This window comes from Caenorhabditis elegans, chromosome V, assembly GCF_000002985.6.
Source record: "Caenorhabditis elegans chromosome V".
Lineage (NCBI taxonomy): Eukaryota > Metazoa > Nematoda > Chromadorea > Rhabditida > Rhabditidae > Caenorhabditis > Caenorhabditis elegans.
Window position 1 is genome coordinate 11,445,742 of NC_003283.11, and position 17,171 is coordinate 11,462,912.

At 34.1% G+C, this 17,171-nt stretch overlaps 3 protein-coding genes and 7 non-coding genes across 11 annotated transcripts; 6 read left to right on the forward strand and 4 right to left on the reverse strand.

The window, feature by feature from the left end:
• Positions 1 to 943: 943 nt before the first annotated feature.
• mig-17 (Metalloprotease mig-17) lies at positions 944 to 3,508 on the forward strand (the record flags this gene model as incomplete). The annotated part of the gene is made up of 9 exons (NM_073500.8): positions 944 to 998; positions 1,050 to 1,132; positions 1,753 to 2,027; positions 2,074 to 2,325; positions 2,368 to 2,472; positions 2,582 to 2,731; positions 2,778 to 3,087; positions 3,131 to 3,256; positions 3,306 to 3,508. The coding sequence occupies 9 exons, from the start codon at positions 944 to 946 to the stop codon at positions 3,477 to 3,479; spliced, it is 1,530 nt and encodes a 509-aa protein (NP_505901.2). The 3' UTR covers positions 3,480 to 3,508.
• Positions 1,504 to 1,524, reverse strand: 21ur-14531. The gene has a single exon (NR_069537.1).
• On the reverse strand, positions 3,478 to 4,616 carry col-156 (Nematode cuticle collagen N-terminal domain-containing protein). The gene is made up of 2 exons (NM_073501.8): positions 4,463 to 4,616; positions 3,478 to 4,309 (listed from the first exon to the last, which is right to left on the reverse strand). Exons 1-2 carry the CDS (start codon positions 4,598 to 4,600, stop codon positions 3,560 to 3,562), a joined length of 888 nt encoding a protein of 295 aa, NP_505902.1. The 5' UTR covers positions 4,601 to 4,616; the 3' UTR covers positions 3,478 to 3,559.
• A 185-nt stretch (positions 4,617 to 4,801) lies between these two features.
• Positions 4,802 to 5,020, forward strand: F57B7.14. The gene has a single exon (NR_069538.1). It is a non-coding gene; the product is annotated as an Unclassified non-coding RNA F57B7.14 (non-coding RNA).
• Positions 5,021 to 8,101: 3,081 nt separating this feature from the next.
• On the forward strand, positions 8,102 to 8,316 carry F57B7.10. The gene has a single exon (NR_069539.1). It is a non-coding gene; the product is annotated as an Unclassified non-coding RNA F57B7.10 (non-coding RNA).
• On the reverse strand, positions 8,144 to 8,285 carry F57B7.13. Its single transcript, NR_069540.1, has one exon. It is a non-coding gene; the product is annotated as an Unclassified non-coding RNA F57B7.13 (non-coding RNA).
• A 4,536-nt stretch (positions 8,317 to 12,852) lies between the features above and the next one.
• T11F9.30 lies at positions 12,853 to 13,096 on the reverse strand. Its single transcript, NR_069541.1, has one exon. It is a non-coding gene; the product is annotated as an Unclassified non-coding RNA T11F9.30 (non-coding RNA).
• Positions 12,925 to 13,139, forward strand: T11F9.26. The gene has a single exon (NR_069542.1). It is a non-coding gene; the product is annotated as an Unclassified non-coding RNA T11F9.26 (non-coding RNA).
• A 674-nt stretch (positions 13,140 to 13,813) lies between these two features.
• Positions 13,814 to 16,291, forward strand: T11F9.1 (G-protein coupled receptors family 1 profile domain-containing protein; the record flags this gene model as incomplete). Of its 2 annotated transcripts, none has more annotated exons than NM_001269395.3 (7): positions 13,814 to 13,893; positions 13,968 to 14,094; positions 14,378 to 14,585; positions 14,634 to 14,774; positions 14,822 to 15,331; positions 15,511 to 15,625; positions 15,676 to 16,291. In NM_001269395.3, the coding sequence occupies 7 exons, from the start codon at positions 13,839 to 13,841 to the stop codon at positions 15,804 to 15,806; spliced, it is 1,287 nt and encodes a 428-aa protein (NP_001256324.1). The 2 variants fall into 2 exon arrangements, with proteins under 2 accessions (NP_001256324.1, NP_001256325.1); NM_001269396.1 differs by having other exon boundaries at positions 13,839 to 13,893; positions 15,511 to 15,592; positions 15,676 to 15,806.
• T11F9.27 lies at positions 16,218 to 16,436 on the forward strand. Its single transcript, NR_069543.1, has one exon. It is a non-coding gene; the product is annotated as an Unclassified non-coding RNA T11F9.27 (non-coding RNA).
• Positions 16,437 to 17,171: the final 735 nt, after the last annotated feature.

Consider the following 17,171-nt stretch of genomic DNA (forward strand, 5'->3'; position numbering starts at 1 on the left):
GATGAGTGACCATTGGCTAACTAGATGGATTGTTGTTTGTGGTCCAAGGAGACATGAAAAAGAGTATGTTTTGCGTGTTCCGACATATTTAGTGGTTTGAGACACTAAACATTCTTCACTTATCCTAACACTGAATCATCTTTGAAGAAAAATGATAGGGTCCTTTGAAATGTTTTCTACTCTGACAACTAGCTTTAGTAATAATATCTCTGTAGTCTATTTGTGAACTACAGTAACCATTGTGAGACAAACTTTTTACAAATACAACTTTTAATAGGTTTTTTTTACCTAGAACTGAATGTGAGCAATCGGAATGTTGTCGACAGATTTCAAAACGATCAAAACCTACAAAAATTAATTTCATAATGAAATTTCCCAAAAAATTCCTAAAATTTCAAATGTTTTGAAAAAGGGCTGTCTAAATTCTGTTGAAACCTCCTAGTACAGTTTACTGTAATTTTGATTTGAATGATCAAAAGCAAAACGAACACAGTTTCAGCTTAGAGTCTGAAGAGTCTAAACCGCAAATTTAGTGAATATTTGAAAAAGAAGACGCAGTCCAGAGAAAATAAAAAACACAATAAAATGGGAGATGTGCTGAGGCTTCTTTCTTACAACACACACACATATACCAATTCGTTATGAGACCCGTCTGGTGAATTGAGTTTCTTAGAGAAAGAACCAAGTGGCTGATTCAATTATGAATTGTGGAGAGAATGGATGGGGTGTTACTGCAAACCAAACAATATTTCTAAACACAAAGCCGAGAGATAAAGAGAGAAAGGGAACGATGAGTCTTTCAGATGATAGGTAGGAATTGGATGTGGCACGGCAGGTGAAGTGTAACGCCAGCTGACCCTCACGACCATGGGTCAAGAGATGGGAATGATTGAGGAAGAGATAAGAAACGAACTTTTAGTCACTCATGTTTCAATAGGACACGATGCACACTTTTTGTATTCTTATTCCAACTTTTTTGGTATTAGTTTGGACAACTGGCATGTTTTTTCTTAATCCTTTTAATGTTTATTCATTTTGTATACATTTAGAAAGCGCAAGACGTGAGAAGCAACAAAGCAACGATATTAGTTTTGTTAAGAGGAAAGTTCAGGATGGACTCAAATTTTCGAGGGTATGTTCTCCATAAAAATACTTCATAAACATTTTTTAATGCTCAGTAGCTCAGTAGAAGCTTAGTGGATCAATTGGCAAAAATGTTTAAAAGCACTCTTACATATGTAATATAATTTTTTCAAATACTTGAAATTAAAAAAAATACAGTCAAAGTGGTAATTATTATGTTTTCACCACTACTTATTTTGGAAATCGACCGAAAAATGTCGAGATATTGTGAGAATTTAAACATTGCTCGAACCTTCTTGCAAAAAATCATTCAAAAATTTCCCAATCACTAAAACTTCAAACGGGCATTTTCAAAAATCTAAAAAAATGTTTAGATACCTTTATATATTCTTTTTTGGGCTGTTAGGAGTAGTTCTAATAAGAAAAACTCACATTCACTAATTAGGAAGAATTTATAATCAAAACTTTAAAAGAGTTTTCTGAAAATGTATGTATCTCACTGGCCCAGACATTTATGGCATTTGTGGCACCAAGAAAATATTCTTGGAAAACTATTCAATTAAAGATTAATTACCAACTAAATTCGTCTAGCAAACTCAATGAGATTCATTTATTTCAATATCTCAGTGTTCTCATCGTGTTTTTGTATATCAGAGAACAAAATTTCAGGTAATAAAATACACAAATGAAACAATTCAAGGGATGAAAACTAACTTTAATTCGAACAAGACTCAGGAGCTTTCTCTGGATGTTCTTGTAGTTGCAGACTTTTTGTCATATCAAGCATTTTTGGAAATGTCAAATGGAGATTCTCACCGAGCTATTCACAATTTGAAAGAGTATTTACATGCTTTGTTCGAGCAAACTAAAATAATATATGATGGTATCAGTTTTGGGAATGAAACTTTGCATATGGTTTTTGCTGGAACTTGGATCGCAACTCAGTGAGTAAGCGGAATTTTGATACTAAAAATGATCAAAATTTTTTAGAGAACGAGATTGTCCATTATGGATCAGCTGGGCCGAGGAAGAAGAAGAACGAGTTCTCAATGAAGAAATTCGAAGATTGGAAGAAAAAGAACGAGACTTAAATTCTACATTTGTTGACGACACTTTTTTCATGAACTCAACAGATTCTGACAATTCCTCAACGGATGCCCTGATCTCTTCTGATATGCCAAAAAAATTACGAAAATTTGTCGATATCACTTTAGAAGAAATGCAGGAAAACAATAGTACAGAGTTAGTATAAATTGTTATATATTTTTCAATGTTTAATTTCAGAATGACACTCAAAATTGATTCCAAAAAAGCAATTGACAAGTTTACGATTTGGCTGAAGGAACAAACAGGCTTACCAAGACACGAACACGCAGTTCTTATTACAAAGTAAGTTTTTGAATTTACCGTATACTTTATCGATGTTTGCTCCGGTTCTGCAACAGCATCTCCATAAAATAATTTTCCGACAATAATTTGATTATTCAATTAATTGTAGATTTGATCTGATAAGCATCAATGGTAACTCAGCTACACAAGGAATGGCTTATGTCGGAAATATTTGCGAAAATGGTGATTCCAGTTCGGTTGTAGAGGACATTGGAGCAGGTCTCACTTCGTTGATTATGGCTCACGAAATTGGTCACTCGTGAGTTAAACTAGTATTTATTCAGTGTTTCCTGTTCCTATTTCAGACTTGGAGCGCTTCATGATGGAGCTTATGAAACTGCTGAATGTGATTCAAATGACAATTATTTAATGGCTGTTGCTGTATCAGGAAGTGCAGATAGACAAAGCTTCTTAAATAGTCGACGAATGAGTAATTGTAGCATTAATTCAATTATTGAAAATCTAAAAGAACCAACAGCAAATTGTGTAAAGAAATGGAAAACCAAAAAAGGAAAGGATGTTTCACAAAAAGATTTTATAAAGAAACCAGGAGAACTTGTAAAAATTACAAGACAATGCCAAGTTGCATTTGGTCCCACATTCATTCCATGTTTGGTAAAGCACTTTTATCTAAATATAACCCTCATTTCTCATTCAGCATATCGGATACTTCCATGAACAATCAATTTGTGAAAGGATATGGTGCAGCGATGGAGAGAGTGATGAATGTCAGACACTTAATTATTTTCCAGCATTTGATGGAACTGAATGCGGATACAATATGGTTTGTATTTGCCCTTTCAATCTTCATCTGTCATCAGCATATATTTCAGTGGTGCCTTGAAGGTAGCTGTGTTCAAAATACCAAAAAATGGATGGATTGTAAAGATATTAATTCAAAGACATGTTCCAAATACTCGACTTCAAAATTAAAACATTATTGTAAATCGAAAGATTTCCGTGAGATTTGTTGTAGAACGTGTGCGAAAAAAGGAAAAATATACTGATTGGAGTAATAAACGTTTCATATATATTCAGATAAAATTCAACAAAGTAGCATAAATAAACAGTCAAGCCATGAAACAATTTAGTTGGAGAAACGAATTCTGATTTTCTTGTCTGGGCGAGCTGGAGCAACCTCAACAGGTCCACTTCTAGCTGGGCATGGGCAATAAGCGGCATCAGTTCCTGGAACTCCGTCAAGTCCATTCTCTCCTGGTTGTCCATCTTCTCCTGGTTGCCCTGGTTGTCCGTCTGGTCCGGAAGCTCCTGGTGCTCCAGCTTGTCCTGGTGCTCCGTCTTGTCCTGGCTGTCCATTGTTTCCTGGGGCTCCGGCAGCTCCTGGGGCTCCTGGGGCTCCTGGAGTTCCACGTCCACGACGTCCATTTTGTCCTGGGCGACCATCTTGTCCTTGCTGTCCTGGCTGTCCTGGTGTTCCTGCATCTCCTTGTGGTCCAGCAACTCCTGGGGCTCCTGGCTGTCCTGATGCTCCGTCTTGACCTGGCTGTCCACTTGGTCCTGGTGCACCTGGTGCTCCATCTGGTCCTTGTGGTCCTGGGGCTCCGGCTGGGCATGGGATGCATTCCGATGTGGAAGCAGCGATACTGGCAACAACAGCGTTTTGTCCAACATTTCCTGGCTGTCCTGGTGCTCCGTCAAGGCCTTGATCTCCTGGTGCTCCAGGTGGTCCTGGTGGTCCAGCTGGACAGTTGCTCGGCTGAGTTCCACAGTTGCATGAAGCTTGTCTTTTGTTACGTCCAAAAATGGTGTCAGCATTCAAATGTCTTACTGGTTGGTTCATTGTGATCATAGAGTCCCAAGCATCATTGGCGTAAGTCTGAAATTGTGAAAATAGATTTTCTAAATTTTTGCGGAGAACCAAATTTCTAAATTGTTTCTCAAACAAATGTCAAAACCATTTTGAAATAAAAGTTTTGGCTGGATATTGATTCCTTTCCCTCTTCTATTGCCACTATTTTTGTATACTTACTTGGAAGTCAGTCATATCTCCCATAACATTGTCGTAAAGCACGTTGATATCCTGATAAATGGAGCCCAAAAACAAAAGACATCCGAGAATCGCTACACCGGATACAGTGGTGAGTCCAGCGATGAACGTGTTCGACATGGTAGTATGATGCCTTATTTTCCTCATCAACCTGTCTCTTTTTATATCGACAATGCGCCTCCCGCAGAGGCCACGAATGAAAGCTTGAGTCCCGCCTAGTTACACTGCAGTTTATATTTTTGCGGTGGGTAGGGTCTTTTTACAGCTTGCGCCCCAAAGCTTCTAAACGTGTAGTTCTTAGTCTTATTTCCTGGTCAACAAGTAATGAATAGAAAAGCGACAGTTTTACATTTACATAAAGAATTTAAACGACGATCATCATCTGTTTATGTGTCCTTGAGATCATTTAGAACCAATATTGTTCAGCATTATTGGAGATGGCGGAAGCTTTGACGGACGAACACACAATTGAAATGTGGTTTGTGACGTCAAGATTATTGAAATTCGAGAGTGGGCACTTTTGATACCAAAATAACAATGAGAAGGTGGATTTTTAGTGTTTCTGAAAATTGGATTCCTCTAGTTTGTAAATATTCTTTGAATATTTTTTTTTAGTTTTATTTTAGAAAACCCTTTATACGTGTAAATTTATTTCAGATAAATTTTCTGAATTGAGTGGCTAAATGGCTGAAAATGTTATCTTATATTGCAATATGTCAGCCTGTGGATTTTCGTAAAGATTATTATTATCCACGTCTTCATATTATCTTCATTTTTTCAAAATATTATTATTTTGTTCTTAAAGTAATTACCGAAATCATTTTTCAAAATTTTAATACTAACATAAAGTTAATGTTTGTATTTTTAAAGTGAATGTTTGTATTTTTAATTGGTAGAAATGTACATACAATTAACAGTTAACAATACATCTTTAAACGTGTCTCTTTGTTTCTGTTATTCGTATTATCTGTATACGAAATGATAATGGAATCATTGAATATCATTCTTTTCGGGAATTCAAAAGAAGTCTAATGTTTCGTAGGGAAATTCATGCAGACACAGGTTTTTCTAGAGAGTTTTTTGCCATCACCACTCAATTTTCTTTTTATCACAGATTTTTTTCATCTTTTTTATCTCCACAGTTGTTGTCCGATTGTTGGCAAAAAGATAAGTGTGGATATGTGTGATAAGGAAGTAATATCCAATTATCTGTCTCTCACGAATATTTCATGTAAAACCGTTCTCTGCAGTAATCTTTTTTGTCCTTTACAATATGGTTGAAAATGAAAGCGAAAGGTCATGTGAACATGGGTAAATTTGGAACATTTTTTTTGAATATTGGATCATAAATTGGACAAGACATTTTATTGTATTTATTAAAAAGTTGATTGTGAAAAATCTATAAATTTTCTACTGAAAAATTAGTTTAACAAAAAAATTTGAGGGGCGCTAGAAGTTTTTTTAAAATGAAAATTACACTTAAACAAAAAACAATTCAGACAGTCAGAAAGTCAGACATTCTTAAGAATAAAATTAATTTATCATAACTTAAGTTTGTCAAAATTTCCCTCTATCAAGAATCTGAAATGTCTGAAATTTCAAAACTGAAAATGAAAAAAACAAGTTGGTGGCAAGTGTGGTCTTTTCAGTGAAATTATTCCTATTATTTCTTTTTTTCAAAATACATGTCATTTGCAGTCGAAAGGGTCCTCCTCTTCATTCCTTCCAACAAAGTCACTCATCTATCCGTTTGGCTAGTTTTTTCTTCTTTCATCGTCTGTAATCCGAGTAGACTCAAAATTATGTTTTTTTTTGCTTTTTTCTACGATTCTTGAAGCTGAGCTTCAGGATAAACGATTGTTGGTGAAATAATATACAAATAAGTGTTTACTATTACAGCTGGTCCCGCCTCGTTCCTCACTTATTTGTTTGTGATTTGTCAGTCATTTTTATTTCTGGAGAAGGCATAAAGAGAGAATGTACATTCTTTTACTTTTTGAGACTTTTCACTATAGTTGATTGAACTTTTGAATAATTAATATAAACGTTAGGTCCATCGAAGGTCATCCTTTTGGAATATCCGTCCATCGTCCAAATATTTACTCCCTCTCATCTGTTTTTTTAGGAGATCGACGGAAAACCTTTGATATCAGGCGAATATTCTTTCTCTCCCCAATTCTGACGTCTCACTTTAACAAGTATTTTCATCACCGGATGTTTTGGTAGTCTAGCGATATATATTGAGCAATATTTTTGTTTGGATAGGTTATAACCTAAAAACTCCTTTATATTATAAATATATTCTCCACTAATCAATTCGACCTTTTTGTTTTGTACTAACTTTTGTTTGAAAAGTCTGAAAACTTTCAATATCCAACGTTCCGTGTAAAATTCGAAGTTAACCTTTTTGTCCTGATTTTGCTCAAAGTCTATGTGATTAGATTTTTGAAAAACAAGAAAAGAAAGGGGAGACGGGTATCGTTAGGTTGTTTTTATTGAAATGTGTACTTTTCAAACCTAGACTCATATTTTTCAAAAAAAAACATTATTTCTAGTTTTCTCAACTACATAAATCATTGTCATAATTTTACAATTTATAAATGAAAGTTCTCAATTCCCAATTTCAGCATTTTTCTCACTTTAAATTCTATAAGTCAGCAAATTTAATTATTTTTATAAGACAAACACACATGGTTTGTCAGATGATACTCGATATTTTCCGATTTTGGTTTAAAAAACAGAAACATAAATCATTTTGAGAAATTTTTACATTTTGATGAAAATCAAGATCTACGGGTCGTGAATAAATACGCAATCCATTTAAGTTTTCATTTTCGATAAAAATAGTTGAAAATTCTTTGACTAGCAGACTACTTAAGTAACAGAAATTTTAAATTACCAGCGTTTTGGTTTTGGAAATTTCAAGTATCTCGGTTGCATTGTTCAAATTTACCACCTCTTTGACATATGACCTCAAAAGTTGAGCATCCTTGGGGCAAGTCCCCGGAGGAATGTTGCAAAAATCTCTGGTCTAACGTCTTCCATTTTCCCGGTCACATCTTCTCTTTTCAAGTATTCTACGTAATAGCATTCGGGAACTTGTCATGTCAGTTTCCAAATTTTAATGATGAACAAGAGAATGAAAATTTCGTGTTTTTGAGTAAAACTGGCTAATCAAAGCATGAAAAAAAACACACACACACCCACAGAATCATTTTGTCTGAGTTGACACAAAATAGATGGCTCATTTGGTTGGTTAGAATTGTGAACACATATCTCCAATCTTCTCGTTTTTATTTCCAAATAGAGTAATCAAATTGGGAAGGGTGCTTGTATTGTTCAAAAATCTAGGAACCATGGTCCTATAAAGTTATAGTTTTTTCCAGTTACGAACATTAGCAAATGACTCGGAAAAGGGAAAAAAAATGCTTCAACATAGCTGAGCTTTGTTAATTATAATAAGAAAGTTGTTTTAAAATATATATGTATAGTTTTTAGATAATTAATCTTAACATAACTTTTGCCAGACTTCCTGCTTTTTGAACTTTTGGTCATTGAAATTTCCCATCCCATTGTCTTGAACCTCTGGATTATTTCCTGACTCTTTCTATTCTTACTTTCTTCATCAGAATCACAACAATGTGCCACCCGACCTGTGTGTCTTATTTTGGCAAAGTCCCTCACTCATTCCGTGGCACAATTTAAAATGCAAATTCGAGGCGGGTGTGCCCCCTGCTTCTCCGCCCCGAAATTCTCACGTCCGGATTTGCGACAGCGGTGTTTATTGAACGAGTTACAGCGTCGACGGCGCCGCTTCACAGGAGTGGTTCTTCCTTTTTTTCCGTCAACTTGACAAACTGGCTCTATTTTCGTACCGGACTTAGGAAAAGTTTCCACTGTTATTTTAGTTTAGAGAAGTTTGAACATTAAATATAATACGGCGTCACCCACCTCTGATCGAAGTTCGGGTTAATATAGATCAGACACGCGATATCCATATTCTTTAAACATAGATCACAGTTTTCCATTAAATATTTTCCCCAAACTTTTTTCAGTTTATGACCGCGTTGAAACGAGGATTCGGGACGTAGTTAATTTTTCACAGCAGAAAATTTTGAACGCGGAACTCTAATTATGCAGAACTTCTGTGAATGAATGAAGTTTGCTTCGTGCTGTTCAGATTCGTTACAAAAATATAACTGCAAAACTAATCCATGAAGTGAACTTTTTTGTTTATGGAACACTGGCCATTAAAAGATCTTTTCGAAAATTGAGCGGATACACAAATATGTAATAGGCAGGAAATCATGTAAACAGTTTCAGTGTACTCCCCTCCCCGGTACACGACAATCAATGTTCATTTTTCTCCCAAAATAATTCAACCTCTTGAGAAGGTCTGTACCGAAAGTGCGGCAATGCACTGAAAATATCAATATTCCACAAGATCGGTTCACTCGGCTAAAACTTTTTTGGGAATAACAGATCTCAGTTAATATATTTCATATATAATTTTTATATAATTTTTCCCCGTTCATGTGGTTCTGTGTGATTCATCGAAAAACATGCAGATTCAGCCCACGGTTTTAAGAGTTCCAAGAGCAATGACACCAAAGCATACGACTTCAATTACTTGGTATCTAATTTCAAAATTTCTCAACAATGTTCTTTCCGTTTTTCTTTTTGAAATTCGAACACTCAAACCAACCCCATATCTTTCATAGACATTATCCATTTTTAGAGCAAAACACCCTTCTAAAGAATTCAAGCACAGACTACAGTCAATTGAGAGGGTAATGTGATATACATTTTTGGTCCTTTTAACCCCCTTCTGCGCCTCCTTCCCCAAATACTCCTCTTATACCAAACAAATCTTTTTTCGGGTGCAAATACATAAGCCAAACTCAATTTTGAGGCAAAGAAGGCAACAACGTTTCTTGTGTTGTCCTCCGAGATCTTCCCATGTTCTTTTATTTTCTTCTTTTCAATCGAAATCCTTTACTTCTATTACTACCAAACTTTTTTTCAAACTTGTCTTTTTTCCTAGCAATTCCGGATTTCCCCCAATTTTCCTCAAATAATGATGTCAGTTTCAAATCCTTTAAACTTTAAATTTGACAAACTTTCAAGCCACAACGTTTTGACAAAGTTCTGGTTTTTAAATGTTAGTTTAAAAAATTAAGAATAATTTTATTGATTTTTTAAAATTCAATAGCATTCGTCTTTGAAACTAAATAAATTGATGACATCGTGGTTTACAATAGTGAATTTTTACACGCGGCCTGAAAGTTCGTTGCACGGACCGTGAAATTGTCTAACAAGAAAAAATTCCACTAAATTGAGATACCAATTTGTAAAGCAGCCCGGCAGTGATTGAAATACCTTGTGTGACCGTGGAACTTTTGATTGGACTCTTGATAAATCATATAAAAGTTGGCAATGTATTGAGTATTCAAAATAACAAGTTATTTACTTTTTTTCCAGAAAAAGTTCATCGTCATCACATTTTTCTCTCTGCAAATCACATTTTCACATCTTCCCCACTTGTTTTGCTTTTAAGATTTTTTATTTTAGGAACACTATTCGTATACACTCACAACTTATATCGGAATTTGTCATTCAGGTTATTCATATCTGAAAATTATTTCCTGAGTTGACAAAAATACAGATCATCCGCGACTATGATATCATTTTTATTACCGATACCTTTTAAAAAGCCTCCAAAGGTTCCGAAAATAAAATCACAGTTTTTATTTTCAATTTTATGTACCTGACTTTTGAAACAATTTTCTGTTGCAAACACGAAACAGAATTAGGACAAATCTAACTGAATTCTTTGGTCAATTCAATTAATCTCTGTGTGAAAAAAATCTTTTTAGAGAGAACAAAGCAAAACCTTAAATTACTTCAAAAAATGAATGTTGTTCTGATTTATTTGGATTCTTGTTTTTTTGCATCTAACATCTCATTTTCTATGAGTAATGTCAAAATCTAAAATCATCAAAACACCTTGTTAGTTACAATCTTCGTCGTCCTAGTTTCTAGAATTATTTATAATCAGTAGAGTTTTAAAGTTGGTCTCAAGTGGCTTTTGGCTTTTGAATGATATACTAATCACTAACAAGTGTCAGAAAATTTTAGTTCCTTGGAATTAGGATAGAAATAACTTACAAGTATGTTCAAAGATCCACCAAATAATTATTTCATACGGTGAGTGAATGTACTAGTAAGTGCTTCGAACTATGGGACGTCATCAAATGAACACATGTATTTTGGTAAATTGTTTTTCAATTTCTTGCTCAGTGAGCAAAGCCTTTGATTTTCTATAGAAACGTTGAATTGTAAGTAATTTGTTTGTTGACAAGTTTTGTTTGCAACATTCAAAATGTGGGACTTTCTTTGAAGAACGATCATGACCAATGACGACCCATATTTCGAACTTTTTAAATCAAATTTGAGAAAAAATCAAACAATTTCGTAACGTATTCCAAAACAAAGTCAAAAGCATCATCAGTCACAATTGCTCTTTGATTGTCACGTGTATATGTTTATTTGAGGTTTCCTTTCTGTTCAACTCCTCTAAAAATATGCCGACGTCGTTGATGTCCACCTCTTCTTTTTTTATTTTGCCTCCTACTTTTCTTCGTCTGCTTTATTCATTTTCTTCCGCCTCTAATTATCATGCGACGAATCTGCCACGTCAGAAATATGTCTGCAAGTTACTTGTTTTCCAAAATTTCTGGCTTGAGTTCCCACTTCTGATTAATCCACCTCAATACTGATGTTTTAATAATTTGTTTTAACTTGTTTTTAAAATTTTTATCATCACTAAAAATATATATATTCATGGTTTTCATTTCAATTTGCGACATTTTTGCAATAGATGTAGTTAATTCGCAGCATATTTTTTCTCGTCTCTTAAACCTCTGTGAAAATCTTTAATGGATTGGCAAATGAACCAAGACACAAAGAGAAAAAAAAAAGATTTTTCAAAGTACACACGTCTTCATTCTATGACTGGGCCGTTTTAAGAAGAATGGGAATCTCACAGAAGCTATAGACTAAGGAAAAAGAGGATAAGAGACCAAAGTGGCGGAATTGCGGCTCATATTTTGACAGGAACTAAAAATAATAGATATAGAACATAAAAAGACAACAACACTCAAATTGTTATGTTTTCTTTGCTGACACTAGTTCCAGTTTTAGATATGTTCCTAGATGTTTTTAAATTTTTTTTCAAAATTTTCCAACACAAATTGGCATAGTTTGGCCTGAACGATGAGCTGTTAATGTGGAAAACAATTTTGGAACATTTTCTTGAATATGCAGTCTAAAAATAGACGGTTTGGAAAATAAATCGGGTTGTTATTTTGACCATGTGCATATTTATAAACGAGCTAAAATTAACATCAGTCATTAGACATCGTGTGAATAAGGATGTAGTGACGCAGATTTTTTCAATTTTTGTTAAATATGTTTTTTTTACATATACAGAGTAATTCAAGATGTTTTTCAATCGAACTAATAATTTTAAACAAACTGATAATAATTTTGCTACTCCATTGCTTTACAAAACGTTGAAATTTTTTGTTTTTTTTTAATGTTTTTGCTGAATCTTTATCAACTAGCTGTTTAAATTTAACTTTCTTACTATTAAATAATAGAAAAAGCTAATCAGCATTTAAAATTTTTTATGAATCTACAGAAACTCAATTGCCATCATTAAAAATGCAATTTTACAATAAAATTACATCGAACAATACATTTGTTTTTTGAAAACTGAGATCTCTGTTTTTGAGATCACTGAAATACGACAACGGAACTTGTGCCCAATGCTCTTATATTTATTTGTAATTCTTAGAAAGCAATTGGAAATTCTGGTGTGGGTGCCTAAAAATGCACCTGTTTGTCAAAAACGTGAAATTCAATAAAACTTTTTTTCAGGATAAGTTTGAAATTATGTTAAGATTAGAAACAAAAAACTTTAAATAAACTCTATAAACTTCACGTCTTTAGTCTATCTTCTTTCGTTTTCGAATCCAGGAAGTATTCTCAAAGTCTAACTTCTTGCTCAAAATTAACTTCATTAGATCTCAACCTTATATCTTTTAAAAGTTAAATTCTATGGGAATCAATGTAAATATTTTTGATATAACTTCAGGGTGAACTTCAACTTCAGGTTTTTACTTACTTATTTGGGGCGTGAGTGATCCTGTGAGCAACATTTTGTTTCAAAAAAACTAAATTTCAACTCATTCCAATTGAAACCACAATTTCCACCTGAAACACAATCAATTTACTTTGTGCAAATCATCTCAAATGAACACATTTTTGTTCCTCAAATCTTCTAGTTCCCCGTGTCCTCCCTCGCTTTTTTCAACTCTTTTAAATTGCCTGAAACAAGTTTGTCCTCCAATCAAACAAAATGTTCTCTCATCTTTTCCCCTTTTTCCGAAGTCCTTTGCTTTCACTCTTCGTCCCATCTTAGACAATTTCAAACATTCAATTCGGACGTAAAACTCAATTTGGACATATTCTTCCAAGATCAAAATTTTGGTCGAATGGAGAAAAGCATCAAGTGCCTCAGCTCTTTGACCTTTTTCGCCAAAAAATCTCGAATTTCATTTTGAATCATATCAATGTCGAGTTGTTAAAATGTCACGTCATCACCGAGCTTCTTCCCGTTTCGGAAATACGTAGAAGATTCACATATGATATTTACACAGGAAATTTTAATTTGAACTTGTGTTTTTCTGAATTTAGAAAATGTGCAATGCTCTAAAACTAAATCACAACATTTTGTCTTTGTTACTCAGAAGCAGTCTGAAATTGATATCTAGAATTTATTTTTTTTTCGGTTTCTTAGAGCTAAGACAAAGTTCAATTATACTTCAGCGAAAAGTTTGAACTCTTCTTTAATGTTTTCAAGTTGCTTCTGTTTACATTCATTTTTCCTGAGCATCTGGATTCCAAGTTTCGCTTGTTCACAATCCGTCTCTTCGAGAAACTTCACATTTTTCCATCATTCTTTTCATTTTTGGAACATAACTTCGGAACTCACTGATCACTCGGGGACAGGCCCGTGACCCTCTTTTTAGGTAAAAGCGGAAGCTCCTCCATTTGCTCGCAGACCGCGTCTAAGTGAGTTTTCTTGAAGCTTGTGGCTCCCTTCTTGGGAGCTTGTCTCACTTTCAAAACCATCGGAATCCATTTGCATCCTGAAAACACATCGAAATTCGATTTATTTTTTCTCCCAAAGCCTTCACTTAAATCGCTCAACTCCAGTTGTTCACCATCTTTTGCTTATTCGCTTTCTCTTTTTAATTCTAGTTGTCTTTTCAGAACGAATTATAAATGAACAATGGATTATGAAAGCACGTCGTTCGATCAGTCAATCGCGACTAATGACACCGACCGTAAGTCTAAATAATTGATTTATTTTATGATTATTAGCTTCAAACACAAAATATTACTAATTTATTATTTTCAGAAGAATGTGCATATTCCGAACCCGTATACGTCAAAGAACGTTTTTGGATGGTCGCGATTTTTGGCACCGCTGTGTGCATCATAAATATCCTCGAAAACACATTTCTCTCCTTTATGCTATTCAAAAAGTAAGTGTAAAATAGATAACTTTATTTCCAAGTTTTTCTTTTCTGACATCACATTGTTCAAGAAGCCAGCTGTAAATCATAAAACAGGACGGCCACGAATTAAAAGCCAAAAATAACCGACACAAATGAATATAGGAGGGCTTCTCAAAAATATTGAATATTAATTAAATTATTGATTGATTGATTCTTATTTTTGATGTGAAGTGCATACTATTGAGAAGCAATTAACTTGGCAATGTCAGCGACGAAGTAGTTTCTCAAATTCAGTTCTTTCTTTTTCCAGAAAATCATATCGTTCGAGTCATATGCTCTACCTGGCACTTTTAGCCTTTTTTGATGTTTGGATGGCACTTGCATATATTCCATTGATGAGTTTGAACCTATTTGTCGATTACTACAAGTCTGTAGTCTTACTTCGTGCTTGGTTTGCCTATATGTTACCCATGATCACAGTATCCCATATCGCTATGACAGCTTCATCGTTTTTAATGGTAACATTTATTGAACCACACTTTCATGAAAATCATATATTTCTCTAGGTTGCTGCTTCTTTAGAAAGATACGTGATAACTTGTCATCCTACGAAAAATCGGTGGCTTTCAAGAAATCGAATGTGGATTGCAGCTTTTGCTATTTTCCTCGGTACAACTTGTAAATTCTCACAACTGTATGAGATGGAAGTAAGTTAATCGCCTTGTGTACTATTTTCATCAATCGTTTTTTCCAGATTGAATATCTCCCCCAATGCATGGGAACAATGAGAGAATATCAACTAAATCTTTCTGCATTGGCTCGCTATGAAATTTATGGATACTGGCGTGTTCATTTTCGAACAATAGTAACAATATTGATACCATTCTTCTCATTGGCATTTATCAATATTCGAATAGTCTTAGTACTTTCTAAAAACGAATTCAAATTTCTTCACTCAACAAAACTAAGCGATGCAAAAAGGAAGTCGGCAGTTCGAAATGCAACAAGAACAATGGTATTCATTGTATTCACTTATCTACTATCAAATGTTCTAAATGTTATCATTATCATCTGGGAATATATTGATATGGATATGTTGACTCAACAATTTGAAACTTTCTACATGTTCGCTGTTGATGTCGTTTCACTTTCTACAATTATTTTTGGAGCACTTCGACTTCCAATTTATGTAATTTGTCAAGCCAATTTGAGAAAGGAATTTTTTGCTCAATTAAAAACTATGCTTTCACTCAACAGTTACACGGTGAGTTTTCTCCCTGATAAAAAGTTTTTTGCACACTTCTATTCTATCCTGTAGTGTATTAACATAATTCTTAAAATCTTTAATTTGAATTAGTGATGTTTCAGTTTTGTCATTTCCGATTTCAGTTTGCACATGCACTTTGTAGTCATTTTTATATAATCGTATTTTTTATTCTTCAGGGTTTTCTTTCTTCATCTACCAAGAATATGACTATCGAAGATATGGATATTGATCGAAGGACTCCAGATATAAGTGGAGATGGTGAGAGACAGTATCCGTTATTACTTTCGTTAGGTAGATTCCTTGGTTTCCCTAGCACATTCACATAATACACTCGGTTTAAGGTACCGTCCTGATCGTTGAATCCGATCAGAAAAAGGATTCTTCGGCGACTTGTACCGTGATTCGAAAAAATAGTCTTCATCGAATGAATGGAGGATTCAGTGATATGAGCGAGAAAGTTCAAATTGTTTAATTTCATTTTTATGCTGGTAGATTATGCTTGCAAGTTGATAGTCTTGACGTATTCAATATGGTGGTTTTGTATGAGATTTTTGGAGTTTGAAACAGAAGAGCAGATGAATTAGTGATTTTATGACACACCGATATCGGAAAAATTTGAAGTTGTACTATTTTAGAGTCACAGAAATTTAATCAAAACGTAATCAATGCAGCGATTCAAGCAATTTTTGAATAAGTACAATTCCAAACTTGAAAAAATACTCATCGAAAACCAATTCATACGTCCTTCTGACAATCCACTTGCTTGAGAATTCTGTGAAATCTTATACAAAAAATTGATTAGACAACAACTATTACTTATCAAATTGCTTATATTTGTATTCATCTTGGTTTTTCATCTTTCCAGTTTTAACATTTTTTCACCGGTTTTTCATCCTTTGCCTCGATTTCCCATCCCTCTTTTTTTACCACTTTGTGTCTTCGTCCTGAAAAAGAAATAAACTTGTGTAAACTGAAGTGATCCGTCTCGACTTTGCATTCATAATATGGTAGAGGGTGGAGGATTACGGTATACAGACAGGGAAACAAAGTTGGACCAGAAAACAACATGACGACATAAGGAAATATGGATTGGAAGTAGTTTGGGGGTTCAAACTTTTACATTTTGTTTGCACTTGGGTCGTACAATTTTGTATCAAATTAAAATATCTATTCGAAATTTACTTATGAACATGTTTATAAGATAACTTTTTTTTTCTCCATTAAGTTACAAAATATACTTCAAGACAAAAATAAAACACTTCATATGTTTAAAATTTTTAGGCTTGGTTTGCACTTAAAAGTACCTAACTGAATTTTTCAATCAGTTTCAAAATTGAATTCTGATGTTTCCGCCAAAACCCCCCATCGCTTGAAATTTTACATGAACCCTTGAAAAAACTGAAACAGTTTTGGACTTTCTGAAACATCTAACTTTCATAGAAACGATACATTTTAGAAATAGCACAGAAAAAATTGCTTGAAATTAATACTTTAATTATTCTGGCACAAAGTTCAGAACATCACGATTATTTTTCTAAAATCTACTCAATTTATGTGAACTGTGATCAATCATTCGGCTTTGCATATTTAATGTGTAGAAGGTGGGGGATTATTGTGACAATGTCAGGGTGTTGGACACTGCTGAAAATTCTGAAACCACTAGAATAAAACGCAAACAAATCGAAGCAAAACACGCGAGTTTCCGGTTTTGCTCATTCGGTTTTTACATGAGCCACACCGTTTCGAGTCGTTTTTTCTTTATTTCGGCGACCTTGTTATCACATCACCCATCAGCATTTTAAGTGACTAACACAAAACAAACCAATTGTGCAGTGTT

Coding starts and splice junctions, on each gene's coding strand:
- col-156 (NM_073501.8), bottom strand. CDS start 4,600: ATGTCGAACACGTTCATCGCTGGACTCACCACTGTATCCGGTGTAGCG. Junction 4,310..4,462: donor GAGATATGACTGACTTCCAA/GTAAGTATACAA, acceptor TCACAATTTCAG/ACTTACGCCAATGATGCTTG.